Here is a 20,621-nt window from a genome sequence, read left to right as displayed (position 1 = left end):
AGTGGACTAAGGAAATGGCCAATTACTATGTATCAGTGTGTTTTTCTGGTAAAATGAACACACATGTGTAGGAGGAGGGGACAAGAGTTGCCCTTCTGATCCTGGCATGTGCAGCAGAGATTTAAAAAGACTTTTTGGCTTCTGAAATACCAGGTTGGTCAGGACTTGCCTCTGCTGGAGAGGTCTTGGAGGTGCTTAGGAAATGGAAGTGCTGGAGGAATTTCATTTAGCTCTTAATTAACAGAGCCAGGGAGTTGTTTCATTAATTTCCTCTCAGATCTTGGTTTGCATAGATAGAAACACAAGTTGGACTAGCCCTCAAAATAGAAAATTGTTTCCCTTTTTTGTTGTCTGACTGGAGTTTCGTGGTGTGATTCTGTGTATTGATTGTTTTTGTGATGGGATGTGGAATCACAGAGTACAGAAAAGAAAAATATGTGCATCTCAGGAAACGAGAGAAAATAACAAATGGATGATATAAAGGCAACACTGACATCTCCATGTCTTCATCAGTCATGGTAGCAAGGAAATAGCAGGGGAAATTTGAGAGAAGACAGCTAATAAATACTCCTCTGCTTGGCAGGCCAGCTTTCCTTTTCCTTAGAGCTCACAAAACAGTGTTTTTACAGTAAAACTGGAAGATTCCAGGACAGTTTGGGTGTTGTTAAAATCCATCATTTTTAGTCTCAGTAAGAAACAAGTGACCTGTTGTGTTAATTTTGATCTTTCCCCCTCAGTGCTTTGAAATGCTGCCTCTCTAAAAGAGTTTTAAAATCTTTCATAGATTTCAATGAATTAAAAGCCCATTAAAAACTGTTTATTTACTGACATCAACTCCCCAAAGTGAAGGCACTGAAGTGATTTTGACCCTTTCAATGCTGCTTGAGCAAGGTGCCAGGCAGACATCCCTGAGAGCCTGCAGCTGCAGCATCCCCTGGGATGATGCAGAGACTGCTTGGTCTCCTGCCAGTTGTGTCTAAATTCTGTTATCAGCACCTTAAATAAACTTTGGGGTGGAAATCTGGGATTAGAGATCATATTCCTCTGCTAAGGGCCTTTTGCTGTGGGACTTTTTAGGGTTTGTAGAATGAATCAAATTTCTCTAAAAGATAGCTCTCTATTGCCCTCTCTTGCTCTGAGAATCCAGGTTTATGTAGATGGAACAATCCAGAGTATGTGAATTGAGGAGGTGTTGGTTATTTCTGAGTACAGTGTTTTATAATCGTGCTTTTTGTAAAGAGTTACATAGATAAATTAGCAGGTACAGGTGAGGGAAGAGCAGCTCAGGCCTGTTCTTTTTCCTTCTTCTCTTTATAAGTGAAGATTTTCAGTAAGAACTTTCCTCTTCTGAGTAGTAACTTCCCAATTAATATCTTCTCAAGGATAACTTTCTCAATAATAGTTCTCCTCCCATGTGCTGTATTTGAGGTTCAGTTTTCAGGTCCTTCATTTCTATTCCTCTCAGAGGCAGGGGTTGCTGGTACTAACCATACACATCTGAAATGCCAGACGAGTATCAGGTCACTGTTCACCCAGAAATTATTCTTACCCCCTGTGTTCTTCCACTTCTGCACAAAAGAGGAGTCCCAGAGCAGAAATTCTGCTCTTGATTCCTATCCAGGATGATCATCCTCCCAAAGATGGGGCCAATTGTGACTATGGAATATATCCAAGCTGCAGCCACCCCACCCTAAACTGGGAGCTGCATGGATGCAGCCAGCAAGAATTTAAATTTTCATCAGGTTTTTTTCCCTCTTCACTCCTCATTTGTTCTTTTGGCTCTCATTCACTCAGCTGCAGTTGCTCCAGTTCAATTTATTAATTCACAAAGGGCCTGGAGTAGATACCCTCATCAGCAGAGGATGCTTTCAGAGATGCCTCCTGGCCTTTTCCCCAGGTAGTACCTAATTATCTTTGGAAATAGGAATGAACAGAGGAATACTAAAAGGGCCACAGTGTTCCTGGAACAGAGCTCTGATGTGTGCACTGTGTGGTTGTCCCAGTCATGGTCCAGTGCCCTTGTTAGAGGTGGGGTTGTGGTTTTTGTGGCTGGAACCAAATCTCTGGAGTCAGCTTTGTTAAAATGATGTGAATTTACAATTTTGTCCTTCCAGGCTGTCATCAAAGAGCAGCTCCAGGAGTCCCAAGGGCTCTGTGAATATGCTGTCTATGTTCAAGGTATGTCTGAAAATCTTTTTGCTAAAGCAGGTCACCTCTGATTTGAGATACAGAGGACAATACAGGGGTTAAGTGAGGGAAACATAGAATTGTTATGTCAAAAATACACTTTTTCCCTCTGCTTGCTCCATTTAGTTTTGAAATTTGAGATTTTCACACGAAATGGGCAGATATATGTCCTGTTTTCTCTGTATTTGTCATAAGATATTTTGGTTACGGGCTCCTGGCCCTCAGTGTGTTGGTGTGTTTGAGTCTGTTACAGAAGCATGTTTTCTGTTTCTTACCCACCCCAGGTGATCATTGTCTCACTCCTTGCTCTAAGGATGGTATTCCTCTTCCTGTCCTGCCCTCTGGCCCCTAAAAAATGTCTCCCAAAATGTGGCATTCCAATTCCAAATGCCATGGTGCGGGACAGTGGAGATTTGCTGGCAGGGCCATGGTGCAGCCTGGAGAGGCAGGGGAGGGAGAAATCCAGATTGTATCTGTACAAGCAATTGCCCAAGGTTTAAAGCTTAAAGCTTTTGTTCTGACCCCTGAATTTCTCCAGGCACACAGAGTCCTGACCTCAGACAAAAAACTGTGGGTGCTGCAGGAGGGGGAAGCACCAGAGCAGCGTTGATGTGTTATATCTGTACTCTTCCTTCTTTCCCTGCTGTCAGAGGCACGTTTTTCCTGCTGAGAATGGATTCATTTGCCTGCTGTATGTTGTTTTACAGCTTTGATATTTCGCTTGGAGGGGAAAATTCAAGAATCTCTTGAACTTTTCCAGACATGTTCCATTCTGAACCCTCGAAGCACTGACAACCTCAAGCAGGTGGCACGATCCCTGTGAGTGGTGTTTTATTTGTTGTTTCTCTTGGATGTACCACCCAGGACCTTCCATGCTTTGTTTTTCTCTTAGGCTGCTTAATTCCAGACATGTTTCCTCCTTATCAACACTTGGCTTGACTTCCAGAAGCGTGGGTTGTTCTTTAAACAGAATCTCTGTTATCTGCCTGGCTGCTGTTGTGTTTTCTTTTTCTTTGGGCTTCAGGCAGAAAGGTGATACTGATTTTGAGGTCCAGAGCTACAGGTGCTGACCCGAGCTGGGCAGACTTGCCCTACAGACCCTTTTCTGTTGCTGAGTGTTGTGTTAGGGCACCTGTCTCTTTCCTTGAAGACAAAAGCAGGCTGCAGAGCCTGGACATTCATTCATTATATCCCCAGTAGTGTCAGGATGGATGACCTTGCTCCTGAGAGGGAGCAGTGCTGAGATTGTAAACTTCTCCTGCAGATCTCTGGACATACAGCAAATAAGATAATTTTTCACTGGTAAAGGTGATAGTGTTGCATAGCAGGGTCTGAAAACAGGAAAGGTTTAAGAATTGCAATCCTTTTGCAGGTTTCTCCTGGGGAAGCATAAGGCAGCCATCGAAGTGTACAATGAAGCAGCAAAACTTGATGAGAAGGACTGGGTGAGTGTTCAGGGAGCTGCAGATCCTTGTAATAGCTGCAAACTTGTCCCAGGCCCAGGTGAGCTCACACTGCCTGTGGTCTGAGCCTGGTTTGGATCACAGGAGCCAAATCCCGTGCCTTGGGTCAAATCCCTGCCTTGGGGCACAGAGAATTGAGCAACATCTTGGAACTTTGCCAGGGATCAGTTTTAACATAACCACATCTGTACTTTAAGGGAAGTACAGGGAGAATTAGGAAATCTCGGTTATTAAAACTTGCTGGAGTAATTGGGAAAGCTTTTGTAATGCAAAACATCTTTGAAAATACAGAATTGGCTCTTCTATATTAAAAGACAAAAAGAGAGAAAGAGCATTGCAAAGGGAAGGGTATGGCAGTGGGTGTGGGAGAGGCCATGCCTTGCAGCCTTCTGCAGGTGCCTGTTTTGCCTGCAGATGTGTTTCTAAAGTAGGCTTTCAATGTGAGCTCATTCCTTTGTTTGTCAGTACATCTAAAATTCAGGATATGAGGATAGCTTTGGTGTTAATTCAAATTACCCCGTGCCAGACAGCTCAGAAACCTTTTGTATCACAAGTCTTTTTTCCACCTGCATTTCCAGTGCTTGGCATGCCTGTAACCCTATTTACAACCCAGCAGGCATATGCCAGTGGGTATTTTGATTAGTTATTCCCCATTCCTGGCTCAGCACTGGAAGCAGAATCAGGCTGTGCTCTTCCCTCATTCTACAATCCACAGCAGCCTGGAGTCACTGATTCAGTTGTCACAGCTGGAGAGACTGCATGGAGGAAAACAGGTTGATGGGGAAGTAAGAGAGTTTCCTGTGAAAGGTCAAGGCTGTCTAAGCTGATGAATCAGTGAAATTCTCACCAGAATAAAATAAGAAATTGGGAGGACCTTGCTTTTCAGGGATGTGCTGGGACTGGGAAGGTGCCTTGTGTGTTAAATTGTGGGTGAGGAGTTTAGCAGCATGGGCACTTCCTACAATGTCACCAGAGTGTTTAGGATCCCTAAGGGATCTTCCTACCCTGTGCAAAATTGTTTAGGATGCCAGAGGGATATCAGATATTCCCGTGCTCAAGTTGTGTTTGGAAAATTAGGCACATCATCCTGTTTTGTCCAGCTGGGTTGGACACTGTGCATATCCTACTGATGTACAGCCAAACTGAGTCACCCATGAGGGCAGCAAGTTTTAGAGAGTGACACCACTAGGAAGAAACTAGTCTGTGCTCCTTGTTCTCTGAAAAGAAAATGTCTGATGCCTCAAAAGAGATTTCTCATTTCTGTGTTTTTTGTCTCAGTGGACTGCAATGTTTTGTGTACAACCCCACTTAAGCTCTGTAGGTGCCTGAAGTAACTGGAATTTGTAGGTTTACTTGCTCTAAAAAGCAAGAAGGGTGTGGGCAGTCACAAGGGTCTCCTGCTCTGGGTCAGTGTTGTCAGATTTTATTTCATACCTTGTGCTGATTTGTTTTTTTTTTTCATGCAGGAGATCAGCCACAACCTGGGTGTGTGCTACATGTACCTGAAACACTTCAACAAGGTAATGTCAGTGGGAAGCAAGGAAGCATCCCAGAAATTTCACTCTTTGGTAGCTTGAAATGGATAATTTGCAGCAAGAGGTATCAAGAAAGCTTTTTGCTTCAGTGTTTTGTTTCTGGGAGCAAAGGTTTGTTAGCTGTCTCTGTGTCCATTTGTGTGTTGAATTACTTTGAGTCAGCTGCAAGTCATTGAGGTTGTGTAAAGGGAGATCAGCCTCAGGCTTTTTCTGAAATCTAAGATTTTTCAGAGAACATTTCTGGTTTTAAAGGGAATGTTTTGAGAAACCTCAAACTAGACAGAAAATGGGCTGTGCTCCAGTAAGAGCTGCTTGTGTGTCTGAGTCCTTTAAAGCCAGCCCTGGGAATACTGCTGGCTTTGTAGGAGCAGCAATCCGGGTCCATCCTCTTGAAGCAAAGAGAAGGGTGATGGTAAAACCCCAAACCATTTCCCCTGCTCAAGCTGCTGCACCTTGTGCTGAGAGTACCTGAAGGAAACCTCAGCTTGGGCCTGGCAGGATTCAGGGGGAAAGAGTTACGGGGTTGTTTGCTGGAGGTGCATCAGGTCCTTTTTTCTCCATGAGAAGGTTTTGCTCCTGTGTCTGAAGCTCCTTTTGAACTACACCTGGAGTAAATAAAGGAGTTTTGGAGTTTGAGATGCAGTTTTATTCCTGGGTCTGAGTGTGCCATTCCCAGTTCCTCACTTAAGCATGAGCTGTCACTGATGCAGCTACTCTAAGGGACAAAAACAGCATTTAGACCCTTTTTGTTCCCAATTTGGCCCAGCTCTTCCCTGCTGCTCTTGCTGGTGGGGTGCTGTGGCCCTTGCAGCAAACCCAGCTGTGCTCCCTGTTCAAGGCATCCCTGTGAAAAAACAGCCTCTGGATTGTGGGTTCACTCTTGGGATTTGTTGTCTGCACTAACACCTTCCACACTGGGAACCTGTTCACACCTCCACTGAAATTTTCACTTCCTCACTGCTGGAATAAGCACTTTAAGGAAGAATAAGGTGCAAAGTATCAGTTCACCCAGCAAATCCAGAGCGTCCCTCAAGCCAAACAAACTCAAATCCAGGAGCAGGCCCGTGCTCATATCTTCCTTGGGAGGCAAATGCCTCTTGCTTGGCTTGAAGGTGTTGCCTTTTACTGCCCCTAAAAGCAGGTGACTGCTGGTGCAGAGCTTGTTCCAAGGACTAGCTGGGCTGGAGTTTGTGTTCTCCAGGTGCAGTGGGTATTTGTTGGCTGTCCTCCTTCCCTGGCTGTTGGGGATTACTCATAGGCTGTTGCTTTGCTGAGGCTTCTGTAATAATTTAGTATTTTTTTATTCTCTGTGGTTGTGTTTTTAGGCACGAGACCAGCTCAACAATGCCCTGGAGCTCAACAGACACGATCAGACCTACATGATGCTGGGCAAAATTCACCTCTTGAAGGGGGAGATGGATAAAGCCATTGAAATATATAAGAAAGCTGTGGAGTAAGAAATATCCCTTTTTTCCATCTGCCTATTCCCATCCTATGCCAGGAGAAAATTGATTGGTGTCCCAGATCTGAATTGAGGCCATGATTAAAAAGCTAATGGTAATTACAGGGGCTCTGAGCAAAGCTGGCACTTCCAAGCACTTCAGCTGTCTCTGCTCCTGCTGACAGTGTGGCAGGGAAGAAGGGAGCTGTTGGAAGGGCTGCCAGAAAAAAAGTGGAATAACAAATGGACAGAGATGCCTGGGAGCAAAGTGATCCAAAACTGACTTCATCCATCCCAAAGGTTTATCTCCCAAAACAATGTGGCCCTGACTGTCCATCCAAAATCCCTGCCTGGGTGTCAGTTGCTGCTTTCCCTCAGATCAGTGGCTGAGGGAGATGTGCTGGTGCACAGGGAGTTTCTCCCACCCCATCACGGCTCCTCAGTGCCCACCTATTCTTATTTTAGGGCACTCCCAAGCATTGCCAGTGCTTTCAAATGTAGCTTTGCCATGGAGGTCAACACCAGAAAGAAAATCAGGAGTGTGTTGGGAGCCACGGGTGTGTTGATGCAGTGTTTCCTTACATGTCTGCCCTTGCTGCTGCCTGATGCTGGGTGGGGTTGGGCAGACATTGGACTAATCTAGAATGTTTATTACGTAAATAATCCTTGCTAAGCATCTTACCAGGTTTATATTCTTATCCTGGTGTTCCCCTGCTCTCCTTTCTTCTTCATTCCTGTTTATTCCTGGGTTTTTTTTGTTCTCATCTGCCTATGACATTTTTCTTGCTGTTTCCAGCTCCAGGATAATCTGTTATTCCTTGTTTATATTCCACCAGGCACAGGTGGTTTTGTTGTGGTTGAAGTTTAGAGGTGCCAGTGTGAGTGTGCAGATCAGATTTTTTTTTAAGTCTTGGTAGCAGGGAATTAAAAACTGACTCCTGTTGAGGTGAGTGAGACCACAAATTGTGCCTCTCTCTGCTTTGTCCTTTTTTGTTGCGGTTTCCATCCTATTTATTTGTAATCTTTTTATAAGGTGAATTAAAATTCTGATATTAATCAGGAGTGTGTAGGATCCATCCAGGATGCTGAGGATTGCCTGTCCTACATGGCCCAAGAGGCTTAGGATGCATGGATTTACAGAGTGCTTTATGAGAGACAGTGGAAAATCTCATTTTGTATTTCCAGGTCACTGATGCAGACTCACTTTGAAGCTTAACAAAACCACATTATCTTATTATGTGTCCAGATGTATTTCAGAGAGCCTTGTGCCTTCCCACCAATACCCAGAAGATATTTGGGTACCTAGGTGTGATGTTACTCAGTGGAAATCCCCACGATGGCAGTTCTAATATTTGTTTTTAATAATAACAATTTAATTTACTGGGTTGATACAACAGTAATGTAGGGTCAGAATTCCATGTTCTGTTTTTACCCTGTTCTAGAAGGGCTGAAAAGCAAACCCAGCCCTTTGGCTTTTGTGTTCCAGGTTTTCTCCAGAAAACACAGACCTCCTCACAGCCCTGGGCCTACTGTACCTGCAGGTACTAAATGCTGTTACTGTTACAAAAGCTTAATTATTTTCAATATAACCCTGTTGGATTTTTTATAGAATTAATTCCTATCCCCCTTCCCATTGCTTGCACATGCTTCTCTACAGACTGAATTTAACAGGACAGAACTTGCTTTTCTGTATCTTCTCTTTGCTACTAAAAGCAAGCTGATTCCCTGGACCAGAGCCAGGGCAGGAATTCTGTTTGGCAACCTCCCTAACTCTCTTATAAATCCTCCAAGTATAACAAAACATGACTAGTCATTACCTTGCTTCTGCAGCAGGAGTCTTGCAAGTTATCCTGAAAAAGCAGCCATGAAATTGTGAGTGTTAATGCAGCATAAAGCAAAATCAGAATCAATTTAAATAACAAAGGTGTGCTTATCCCTGTGTCTGTGAAATGGATGGGAAGGGCTGGATTATTCCAGAAGCTGGCTTCCCAAAGAGTGAACAAGCAAAGAAGAATAGGCAGTAGTGCCTGAAAGGAGGAGGAGGAGGCCCTGGAGCTGCTCTGAGGGTGGAGTCCCTCTGCTCTGGAGCCAGGCTGGGAGAGCTGGGGGTGCTCACCTGGACAAGAGAAGGCTCCAGGGAGAGCTTAGAGCCCCTGCCAGGGCCTGAAGGGGCTCCAGGAGAGCTGGAGAGGGACTGGAGACAAAGGATGGAGGGACAGGACACAGGGAGTGGCTTCCCACTGCCAGAGGGCAGGGATGGATGGGATATTGGGAAGGAATTCCTCCTTGTGAGGGTGGTGAGGCCCTGGCACAGGGTTCCCAGAGCAGTTGTGGATGCCTGCATCCCTGGCAGTGTTCAAGGTGAGGTTGGACAGGGCTTGGAGCACCCTGAACTAGTGGAAGGTGTCCCTGCCCGTGGCCCAGGGGCTGGAATGAGATGGGTTTAGGTGAATTCAGCTGAAACCACAGAATCACAGGATGGCTTGGAAGGGACCTTAGCGCTTCTCTGGTTGCAGTCTCTAGGATTTAAGTGATTCCAAGCTCTCACATGCTCCTATATGGCCATAGTGATGCCCACTAACACCTTCAGTCCATGAGAAGACAAGGGATGTCACCTGAACAGGAGAGCTGTGGGGAGTGAGGACTTTGTGGTGAGGGAATTGGGCATGTGCAGAGTAGCAGTTTGTAGCTTGTTTTCTGGAACAGAGAAAGGAGCAAACATTTGTGAACCCAGAACTCATTTGTGGTTGTGTCAGAACAGTGAATCCAGCCAAGTCAAATTCTTAGAATCCCTTCTGTGAATTATCAAACAGGAACATGTGTGTGTAACAGGAGCACTGTAAAACTCACTTTTCTGACTGAACCAGAAATTCTGGTGCCCACACTCCCCTTATTCCTGAATTTCTGATGCTTATGTACTTCTTTTCCCAGACTGGGGAGTACCAGAAGGCTTTTGAACACCTTGGAAACGTGCTTACCTATGACCCAGGCAACTACAAGGTATGGTGAGGAGTGGAAATGACCCAGCTGAACCATGAGGGGACACCTCCTAAAGCTAATTCCACTGTCAGAGCTCTGCCATCTGCATCTGGGACCTGGAGAGGCTGGAAAGAATTCTGCCCAGAGAGCTTTTTGTGAAATACATTTCTGGGATGTTTCCCTGGCTAGGGAGCTGGATGTATGTGGAGATAGGGAAAGGGAAGGAGGCAGAATAGGGGATGTTAAATTGATTCCTTTGGTTTTTAATTTGAAGTTGCACCAGAGCCAGGTGGAATTTACTTTGGAAGGAAGATCTTCTGGATTTTAAAAATCCCAGAAGAGCTGTGCCAGGTCCCTTGTGATCCAAGTGATACTGCATTTTATTATTCTCCCATCTGCTGATACCCTGTGCTTCCAGCTGCTGTGTATATTTCTTTGGCTCTGGCCTGGAAAGCTGAGCTCAGTGTCTAGGTTTCATTCCTCACTGTGGAACTGTGTCCCTTTTTAGGGCTGTTACTTAATTTCTCTCCTTTTTTTTCCCTGTTGACGATGCAGAGCATTGAAATGTGTGTTTGACAAACATGAGTTGTTGTGAAAACACCTTTACACTTACGAATTTTACTGTCACTGTGGAATCTTAAAAAGGACTTAACTAGTGTGGTTTAAATATAGTGTGTTGTACTCACTTCCTTTTTTTTTCCCATGCATATTCCCATTAATTTGCAGTCTCAGCCAGTCAGTGTGAACTAGGAGAGCTTTGCTGCATGTCTTGCTTGAGTACATTTTACTCCCCACTTAACTTGCACCAGAATTAGTTCTATCTGTGCTTGGTTGTAAAAAGAATCTATTAGTGCATAGATCTTTTCAGAGCCTCAGACTCTTAAGAATTACTTCTGTCTGCCCAAAAAATACCCTAAACATTTGCAGTGTTGTGTTGCAGTACTTATGGAATAATAAACTCACAGAATGGTTTGATTTGAAAGGGGCCTTAAAGCCCATCCTGTTCCACCCCCTGTCATGGGCAGGGAAACCTTCCCACTGTCCCAGGGTGCTCCAAGTCCCATCAGCATGGCCCGGACACTTCAGGGATGAGGCAGCCACAGCTTTTCTGGGCAAACTCATTTCTGGGACAGTTTTGATTAAAACAGTGCAGGAAGAAGCAGACTCAGGTTTGTTCCTCACCCTGTGTTCTGCTCTGTGCTGGGAGACTTCAGAGTCCCCATCTGCTCCCACTGTTGGTCTTGGCAGTCCTTAGAAGTGAAATGGTTGTTCCTGGGATGGCTTTAGCTTAATAATTTTGTCCTCTTGTGCTCTTGCTGTGTCTGAGCAGATGGGGCTGTGGGTGGGTCCCTGTTGTCTCGTCCCCAGGCCACCCTGGCTGCTGGCAGCATGATGCAGGCCCACGGGGATTTCGATGTCGCCCTCTCCAAGTACAAGGTGGTGGCCAGCAGTGTTCCTGAGAGCCCCCCGCTCTGGAACAACATTGGCATGTGCTTCTTTGGGAAGAAGAAATACGTGGCAGTAAGTATCCAGTTTCCATTTTTTCTCCCATCTGCATCCAATTTCATGCAAGCACAAGGTTCCTGTCATGTAGAGGGTGTTGTAGCACATTTATCCCTTTTTTTCCCAAGGCTATCAGCTGCCTAAAGAGGGCAAACTACCTGGCTCCCTTTGACTGGAAGATCCTGTACAACCTGGGCTTGGTGCACCTCACAATGCAGCAGTATGCCTCAGCCTTCCACTTCCTCAGTGCTGCCATCAGCTTCCAGCCCAAGATGGCAGAGCTCTACATGCTCCTGGCAGGTATGGGATGCTCCTTGGGAACTCCACAGCACAGACAGGAGATGTGGGGTGAAGTAAAGAAACATGGCATAAAGGCTTTACTAAGGAGCTGATGCTCAGTCTCTTCTCTCTGGGGAAATAGAAGGGAAAACTGCAGTCAGATCCAGATTAAGCATTGGAAAAGACTTGACACATGTGAGACTGGGGTTGGGTTGCTTAAGGAGTGGATGTGGGTTTGCAGCACTGGATATTTTTGGGATGAAATGAGATAAACATGTCATTGTAGGGTTAAATGTGATATTGGGAAGAAATCCTTCCCTGGCACAGGGTGCCCAGAGCAGCTGTGGCTGTCCCTGGATCCCTAGAAGTGTCCAAGGCCAGGTGGGACAGGACTTGTAACAACCTGGGATAGGGGAAGGTGTCTCTGTCCATAGCAGGGTTGAGATTGGATGAGCTTTAAGGTCACTTCCAGCCCAGGCCATTTCATTCAGTAGGGTTAATCCTGGCAGCAATCCAGACAATCCTGCTGTGACACCTATTTTATGACATTCAGAATTGTCCTAAAAATCAGCTGCTTGTGAAACATCTCTTCCTGTGTGCTTTGGTGCAGTTGCTCTGACCAACCTTGAAGACATCGAGAATGCCAAATGCTCCTATGAACAAGCTGTGGCCTTGGACAAGTAAGTCTTTGTCAGAGCTGTCACTTCTTTGGGCTTCACCTCCCTGCGCCTCATTTCCTTTGCCTCTCACTGTACCTGGACCCCAAATGGTTTGTAGTAGGGAAATACTTTTATTCTTGTAGCTGTGCAAATGACGGTGTTAAAACAGTTTTGGTTTTGTTTTTTTTTTTTTAATTCAAGTCAGTTCTGAAAAATGAGAGAGGATTTTATTTCAGAGCAACACAGAGCTGTTTCTTGTTTTGCTGTTTGGTTAGTGAGTCAGTGGTGATGACTTTGGGTGCCAGTCCTCCTTTTGGTGAATATTTATATACAGTAGAGCAGACTGAATAGAAGAAAACATATTTTTTAACCCAAAGTTTGAGCACAGTATAGAGCAGTCTGGGGTAGAGCCTGTTCTGAATTTGGCAGGGGGAAGATTTTAGCTGGGAGAATGTGCGAGAAGTTTGTATAAAGCGAATAAAAAGGCAGCTCCTTCATTAAGAACATCTGTGTTTGCAGTCTAAGTCTTAAAATCAGAGCACTTGATTTCGGAAATGTTAAGCTGAACCTCAGAGTATGTCATCATTTCAGGCACAAAATCAAAATTACCTCATATTTATTAATAGTTTTGATTCTCTCCCTAGTTTACTGTGAATATTTGCACGCTTAGACCTCCCAGCACTCCTGAGCCCAGAATCTGTTTGCAGGTGACAGAGCAGTGCCAAAAGCACTTTTATCTGCAGGGGCCACACGAGGTGGTGGTAGATGGGGCAGCAGGGATAAATTCTTCCCTGTGAGGGTGGGGAGGCCCTGGCACAGGTTGCCCAGAGCAGCTGTGGCTGTCCCATCCCTGGCAGTGTCCAAGGCCAGGCTGGGTGGGGCTTGGAGCACCCTGGGCTAGTGGAAGGTGTCCCTGCCCATGGCACAGGGTGACGATGGATTGGCTTCAAGGTCGTTTCCCACCCAAACCATTCCATTATTCTATTCCTAATCAGCTTTCCATGCATAGCAAGGCAGGACAGGACCTTAAAGGCAACTTGGATTCCTTAGCCAGGGCCTTGTGTGCTTTGCTCAAAGAGCAGGAGCAGTAAATAAATGGGCTCTACAACTTTGCCCAAGTGTTTGGCACTTGGGTAATGCTCCAGCTCTATGGTCTGACCAGGAAAATAAACCCTCATCAAAGCAAAACTGAATTCCCACTGCTAGGGCCTGCTGGGGGGAACATCCAGACTGTGAGGCTGAATCTGTGTCCCCACAAGTTTCCTTTGCTGGTGTGTTCCTTTGCTGGAGCTGTTTGGATGAAGGTGGTTGGTTTCCATTACCAGGAATGCTTTTGTAGTGGCCTGAGTGCTGTGCTGGGGGCTGGAATGGAAATAACTTGGAAAACTTCAGAAAAATTTGTTCCTCTCCTGGTTCTGGCTTGTAACTGTCCTTTCTGTGAGTATTCAGCCATTGATTTTTCTCTGAGTGTCATATTGCTTCTCAGCTCTTGAAGGTGGTGAAATAGCTCCATCAGGTTCAATTAATTTTAAAACTGGCTGTGCCCAGGACTGTCTGATCTCCTCAAGAGTTTTGGCAAAGACAGAGAGGAGGGCTTGTTCTGTGGTGGGCTCAGCATTCCAGTTTCCTAGTTAAAGGAGAAGCCATGGTTATAGATGCAGTAAGATTTCTTCTAAGAGTTGCCTTCCTTGCACTGGGATGGAGAATCATCAGAACTGGAGAGTCAGGGCCTGCAGGTTACACTTCATTTGTTGGCCAGTGCTAGCAGGATCCTTCCCTTCTGCATTTCTCCAGAGGATGTTCCTCTGCCTTGGCCACGGATGGTTCCAGTTATCCCAGCCATGCTCCAGGAGAGGGCACCAGTCCCTCACGCACATTTCTTGTCAACCCATGGAGCATTGGAACATCCCTGCCTGGCCTGTGTGCAGGGATGCTCCTGTGGGATCCACACCTGGAGCTGTGAGCAGGCAGAGCTGCTCCACCCACCCTGCCTCTCCTGGCCAGGCCAGATGGAGAGGGTTAATGTAGCCCAGGGAAGGAGATGGATTGTTTGGGAAATGAGAGTGTATGATCTTTCTCTGATTTACCTCAGTTCTACCTTGTGAAATCTTTATTCAGGAAGGGAGGCAGGAGCATGCCTGTTCATCTGTACCTGCAGCTGTGTGTGGTTTTGCTGGGGGAAGGAGACAGGAGGTGAGGAAATGAAATGTAACCAGCACATTCTGTGCTGTGTCAGGTTATAAAATAGAGCCCAAGAGCAGGGCTCTGTTGTGTTGCCTGTCCCACGATGAGCTGCTCCCCTGCAGGCTGGGAGTGCTGGGAGACTCTGAGGTAAATCAGAGAAAGATCATCTGTCTCAGTATGACAAAAGCCCCCATCACTGGCAGGGCTGGGAGACCAGAGGGTTCCAGGATTGCCCCCAGGTGCCCAGAACTGGCTGTTGCAGAGAAGGAGGCAGCTGGGGAGGGGTTACTGTTGGCACGGACACCCAGGTGGGTCTCTCATCAGGCAAGAGGGTCTCAGCCATGCTCCCGAGGGACTTTGGCTGTAGCCTCTCTGTCGGTGCCAGACAATGAGGTGTGTCCAGCTTTGCTCAGGCACATGTTAGCATTATTGTAGCCAGGAAAAGTGTTCCCACAGGGAATCTGATGCATCCCATGTGTCTGCTGCAGGTGCAACCCCCTCATCAACCTGAACTACGCTGTCCTGCTCTACAACCAGGGCGACAAGCAGGGGGCCCTGAGCCAGTATCAGGAGATGGAGAGGAAGGTTACTGTGGCCAAGGAGAGCAGCACACCTGACTTCGACCCTGAGGTTTGTGCCTGAGCTCAGGAGCCACCCCAGGGCTGGCAGCAAATGAAGAGGAGGTTTGACTTTGAGTCCAGTTATTAGGAAGAAATTCTGCTTATGAGATTTTCCAAGCAGGGCAGGTGCCTGCTGAGAGCTGCTCACTTCCTTTCTGCTCTTTGAAGCTCAGTTCTTCAATCAATACACAGCAAGACAAGATTCCCTCTTAATTAAGGGACTGAATTAGTGGAGATGTTTCCCCTAAGCACCAAACTGTAGCCAGCTCTCCACAGATCTTTTCTTGTAGGATTTTTTTGGATGGTATTATTGGCTTTATTGTTATCTGAAGTGTCCCTGCTTACAGTGCTCTTCTCTTTTTGCTTCTCGAGTAGATGGTGGAGATGGCCCAGAAGATGGGGGCTGCCCTGCAGATTGGGGAGAGCTTGGTCTGGACCAAACCTTCTAAGGAGTCCAAATCCAAGCAGAAAGCTGCTGTGTCAGGGAAATCCAGCTCTCAGCAGCCTTTGGGCTCCAACCAGGCCCTGGGTCAAGCCATGTCCTCTGCTGCAGGATATGGGAAAACCATGCAGCTCCCCCCAGGTACGTCTCCTCTGCTGTTCTTTCAAGTATAGATGTGGGAGGGAAGAAAATAAATCTCTCTTCCCTTTGGAAGAGTTACAGCACCTGATTGGGAAGGGATTGACTTGCTCACACAGCAGTGAGGGCAATATTTGGTGACAACTTTCCCAGATTTCTGAGTTCAGGAAGATGCTCTGTGTAGTTTATTTCACTCTCCTGCTTTTGCAGGGATGTGGGAGGCTGGGAAAGTTTCCTGTCCTGTCTGAGCCACAATGGACAGGATTCCATTAGCATGAGATTGTGATCTTGCTCTGGAAAGGAGGTGGTTTTAGCAGCCACACCTCTTGCCTTTCTTTGGAAGAGCCCGGGAGCTGCCATGCACAGACAGGCTGTTCAGAGAAGGGAAAAGATGGACCATTTTCCAAAGTACTTCCATCCTTTCTCTGACAATGATAACTGCAGCTGGATTGCTCCAAAGCTGTCCATCCTTGCAGGTGTTGCTGGATTTAGTGAAACTGAGGGTTCTCAGCAGGTGGTGTGAGCCTTTGGAGGCTCAGCCCATCACTGTATGTGTTAGGGCTGGGTAGGGGCATCTCCTGAGCCATTCCAAGCCTGACCTCCTCTCACCCCTCAGCTTCCAAGGAGGAATGCACTGGAGATATTGCTCATCATGGTGATTTTCTGTTGCTCCCAGTCTTGCTGCCTGTGGACTGAACCAGGAGAATGGTTGTGTAATCCAGGCCTCTCTTTGGCATCCCTAAGGACCTGTTCCATTTCTCACACATGGAATAAACTTTCCATGCAGGGAATAGTTAGCAAGAAAATCTGAAAAATAAAACACACCAAGGGTTTAGGGCATACCTGAAGGACTTTATTATCCAGATCAGAGAAGGGAGCTGGTTCATAACATCAGTTGGCACCTTAAATGTAAGTGTAGAAACAACTGCAAGTGTAGAAACATCCTGTTGTGATGTAATTCTGTGAGTAGCTACTTTAGCTGCCTGGAAACTCTCCCCCTATTTGCTAAAGCTGTGAAGTGAAAACAGCACTCTGGTTGGGGCTCCAGCTTGAACATAAACCAGCTTCAATGGAACTTGAAGTGGCACTTCCCTGTGAGGTGGTGAGGTCCCGGCACAGGGTACCCAGAGCAGCTGTGGCTGCCCCTGGATCCCTGGCAGTGTCCAAGGCCAGGCTGGATGGGGCTTGGAGCAATCTGGGATAGTGGAAGGTGTCCCTGCTCATGGCAGGGGGTGGAATGAGATGGACTTTAAGGTCCTTTTCAACCCAAACCATTCTGAGATTAATGATTCTAAAAAATGTTTTCCTTTCCAGAGCATGAGTTAATTCCTATATTTGTACTGAATTCTGACAGCTGAGAGACTGTACCTGAGCTCCCTTTCAGCAGGACTTCAGGCACTGTAAGGTTTGGATAACTCGGTGTCAATAAACTAATGTTAGGCAGAAGGAATCTGAGGGTATTTAAAGGCTGTGATTATTTTGCACCTCTGCTGCTGGGAAGGACATAAAGAGCAGACAACACATACAGAGCCATAGAGTAACTTTAACTGTTCTCTCCCCAGGTGCTGTAACACCAGCTCTGCCAAAAAAGCCTCCCTCCCTGCCACTGGTACCAGAACAGGAGCAGGACTCGGAACCAAGCCCTGAGGAGAACTCAGCTCCCACAGGGGATGAGGAGCAGAGGAAGGAGAAGGACCAGAGCCAAGAAGCAGCAGAGTAGGGCACCTCTGGGCAGCACAGGTAGTGCAGGAGCCTCTCCAGGGCTGCCTGGGATTTGGGAAGGGGATCTGCCCCACCCATGGTGGCTTCTCCCCACTGTCAGTTAGTCTGGATGCAGCTGTTTTCTATCAGTGATTTTAGCTTGTGGGCTCTGCCTTGTTCCAAGGAGTCACTGCAGTGACCAGAGGTTTCTGTGTAGGTGCTCTTAGTGCAGTCACAACACACTACAGAACTGGAGGGTACAGCTCTCCACAGGTTGGGTGTGAGTCCTCCAGAAGGATCTTTAGCAAAGCCAGCAGATGTGATTTAGGATCCTGATGGCGAGGAGAATCAAACCCTTCCAGTGGCTGAACTGGTGAGCAGCTGAATTTGCATAAAGAATGAGTAAACTGAAGCTTCAGGGCTCTGGGTTTGCTGGTGAAGCTCCCTAGCTGTTTGACAATGCATTTCCTGCTTTTAGTTCTGCACTGTTGGACTGTATCCCTCCGTAATTACCAGTCCAGGAGAGGAAGGTTAGTCATGGAAACATCTCGGAGGCAGCATGAGCAGGGCTCTGGGTACATCCCAGCCTTCAGCTGTGCTTTGTGGTTTGTTGCTCTTATCCTGAAAGACATTAATGCATCCTTAGAGTCCAGCCTGGAGCTGAAGTGCTCTCCTCCTCCCTGGAGAACACTGAAAGTGTAGGACCCCTCACTTTCCCCTAGGTTCTGATAGCCCAAACTGACTGCTTATCTTAAATGTAGCTTTTTTTTCCCCTTCAGGTGTCCTTTCTGTTAGATTTTGTGTCAGTTCAGCCCCAGGGCAGCACTTCTGTAAGGATTCCCTCCTGCCAGGAGTTAAACAATTTTTTTTGTAGAGTGCTGGCAAATTGAAACAAACCAGACAAGAAACAGTGTCAGTCAGGTACAGTGCAGAGATTTTTATTCACATTTAACTTCTTACACTGAAAGTTCCTGCAGCCTAACAGAGTACCTGGGAAGAAGAGGTGAGGATTGAAGAGCAGGGGTGGCAGGGGCTACGAATTCTTCACGTCAGCCCCAAAACTTTAATTCAAGGCAGATTTTTGTCCTATGATGCTTTGATGGGGTAATTGTCACACTGGGGGCACGTACTGCACTCAGAGGTACTGTGAAGGGATTTATTTTAAATATAAATTTTGTGAAAAGCTTATGCAACAGTGAACCAATTCTTCTGTGAAATGAAGCAGTAGCACCTTCTTACTTTCTGGGAGCTTCATGTCTAGATGAGCATTTTTAAATATGTAATTCCAGTTGGATAATAAATAGATCTGCAAGTCCTGTCCCCTTTCCTCCCCTGGGCGTGGTGATGGTGGCATTTGCATGCAGTAAATTCCTGGGATCATTCTGGAGAACATTTTTGTGCTAATGGTAATGAGGCTGGACTGCCATTTCAGCTGGAATTAAGCAAGGGACTCTTCAGCAGGACTGCACTGAGGCATTTAGGGATTTTGGAAATCACACCTTATGTTCTAAAACCCGTTTCTGGCATCAGCCATAATTCTAATCCCCTCTTTTTCCCCCCTTAACTGAAAAGAATCATGAGCTTAATTTCAAGGGAAGCAGAAACCATCTGCTTTAGGACTTTTCTTCCCCTTTTTAGGGAAAGGTCTGTGATGAACAGGGTAAAACTGAGCTCACAAGGTACTTTGCATCTTGGCTTCTGCACAGGAAGCAAAATAAAAGTCATTCAAACATCAATGCCAGGGCAACAAGACCTTTTTCTAGCCAAGAGTAATGATCTGTCTATCCAGCAACATGTGTTCAACCCAAAAAATGTGGTGTTGAGGTCCCTGAGACAACTGGCTACTGATTTATGGTACAGGCAGTATTAGTGGGTACATGCTGTGCTCCTGTACTTGTTTGCTTAGTTGTGACTGAGCAAGGTGGATGTGGGGGCCTTAAAGCTGTTGAGAATTTAGATTTCCCAGTTGGGGAGTGAGTTTCAGTTGGCAAAGCCTCTTCTTCAGAGACAGACAAGCCTCAGTGCTGAATAAGGGAAAACTTGACTAAAATAATAAGCTCCACACATAAATGCATTCAGAAAGAGCCCATGTTATAACAAGTACTCCATCTGCCAAGACTTTTCTAGAAGAGAAAACCCTGTTACGCTACAAGGAAAGCTTTACCACTCCCTCAAACCACACTGCTCCAAAACCTCCATGTTTTTTAATGGAAGACACAGGTGAGATTTGAACACAGTTTTACCCAGTCTGCACTGAGGGGCATCTTTCCTGAGAAATTCACAGGGGAGGTTTCCAGGGTATTTTTTCCATTGCCTCCCCTTGTTTTATAATGGGATAATTCCTGTCACCATTTGTGTTCCTCAGCTGCTGTGAGATCTGCGAGCACAGGCTGATCCCAAGGTGTTGGGAACAGAGCTCCTGGCACAGGAGGGAATGACCATGTGCTATTTGCAACCTGCACCGCTCCTTCGCTGAGAGAACATCCTCCCACCTGAGTCTGGATCAGTGACTCCCTGAGAATTCTGCCTGGATCCAGCTGAGATACCACATGAGAACCTGCTCCAGAGTGAAAGAGGACAACTTCATCCAACATCTCCAAGAGGTAGAACCAGCATTCCTGGCTGTGAGATCCAAGTTTTACTGCCAAGGTTACTCAGACCCAGTGTTTTCCTCTGGTTTTCTCCTGTTCTCCCCAACACTTTGAGGTTCCTCAGCCCAGGAATAGAAAGGCAGCAATTGTGTGACACAAGTCTGTGCCAGCACTGCTCTGGAACAGGTTGCACAGAAACACTTTAGCTGTTCACTCACTCACAACGCTCAGCTTTCACCTAAGCTACAAGCTCCAAAAGAACCCCCAACCAATATTTTAGGATAACTGGAAATTCAGTTTTGTTGTACCATTTTACAGAACTGTTCCATTATTCAATTCTTTGCTCAGGACATGGCTCGAAAAGTCACCCCATGGCACACAAACCTTGATAATTCAGTGTATCATTACAGAATAAATAGTAAAAAAAAGAATCCAAGCACACTGTTGACGGTTTACCATTGGGTTTTGGAATGGATTTAGTGCTCTGATGCTCTCCAGGCTTTGGATTCCAGTGGCTGATGAGTTGAGCTGAGCTCTAAAACATCCAGCACAAAGCAGGTAATGAGGTCTTCACTAAAGGCTGAGGAAGAACATTTTAGCACCAGTTCTGTCAAATGAACTTGGGAAGGGAGGTCAGTTTTGGCTGGATCTCACACATCCCAACAGGAGATAACCAGGAAAAAAAAGAAATCAAGTAATTCTTAGTAATGCTGAGAAGCTCCCCTGAAGAGGAACAAAGGTAAAGAGCCTTTAAACTGGCAAGTGTTGGATTTGGGATTGGCTCTTCCATGGCACAGCAGCAAGGGCATAGTGGAGAAGGAATGTGTCCTTTGAGACTCTGCCAGGCCCCTGTGAGTCACACCTCCCAAATAATCCAGCACTTTACCCTCAGTGAGTGC

The 20,621-nt window shown here is 46.2% G+C and overlaps 1 protein-coding gene across 4 annotated transcripts in view; it reads left to right on the top strand.

The window, feature by feature from the left end:
- Nucleotides 1-20,158, top strand: part of BBS4 (Bardet-Biedl syndrome 4) — a 36,420-nt gene extending 16,262 nt beyond the window's left edge. For 2 of the 4 annotated variants that reach the window (XM_002193025.6, XM_030281572.4), the window contains 13 exons: nucleotides 2,115-2,178; nucleotides 2,895-3,006; nucleotides 3,560-3,632; nucleotides 5,117-5,170; nucleotides 6,511-6,638; nucleotides 8,113-8,167; nucleotides 9,558-9,626; nucleotides 10,974-11,126; nucleotides 11,237-11,408; nucleotides 11,998-12,067; nucleotides 14,719-14,860; nucleotides 15,226-15,433; nucleotides 16,993-18,451. In XM_002193025.6, the coding sequence (XP_002193061.6) occupies nucleotides 2,115-2,178; nucleotides 2,895-3,006; nucleotides 3,560-3,632; nucleotides 5,117-5,170; nucleotides 6,511-6,638; nucleotides 8,113-8,167; nucleotides 9,558-9,626; nucleotides 10,974-11,126; nucleotides 11,237-11,408; nucleotides 11,998-12,067; nucleotides 14,719-14,860; nucleotides 15,226-15,433; nucleotides 16,993-17,150 (1,458 nt within the window). In that variant the 3' untranslated portion in view covers nucleotides 17,151-18,451. Of the gene's footprint in view, nucleotides 1-2,114; nucleotides 2,179-2,894; nucleotides 3,007-3,559; nucleotides 3,633-5,116; nucleotides 5,171-6,510; nucleotides 6,639-8,112; nucleotides 8,168-9,557; nucleotides 9,627-10,973; nucleotides 11,127-11,236; nucleotides 11,409-11,997; nucleotides 12,068-14,718; nucleotides 14,861-15,225; nucleotides 15,434-16,992; nucleotides 18,452-19,496 lie in introns of those variants that run through there. The other 2 variants (XM_030281573.4, XM_072933968.1) reach the window with 2 other exon arrangements.
- Nucleotides 20,159-20,621: the final 463 nt, after the last annotated feature.

This window comes from Taeniopygia guttata, chromosome 10, assembly GCF_048771995.1.
Source record: "Taeniopygia guttata chromosome 10, bTaeGut7.mat, whole genome shotgun sequence".
Taxonomy (NCBI): Eukaryota; Metazoa; Chordata; class Aves; order Passeriformes; family Estrildidae; genus Taeniopygia; species Taeniopygia guttata.
The sequence above is the reverse complement of the archived record's forward strand: the minus strand, read 5'-3'. Positions and strand labels throughout refer to the sequence as shown.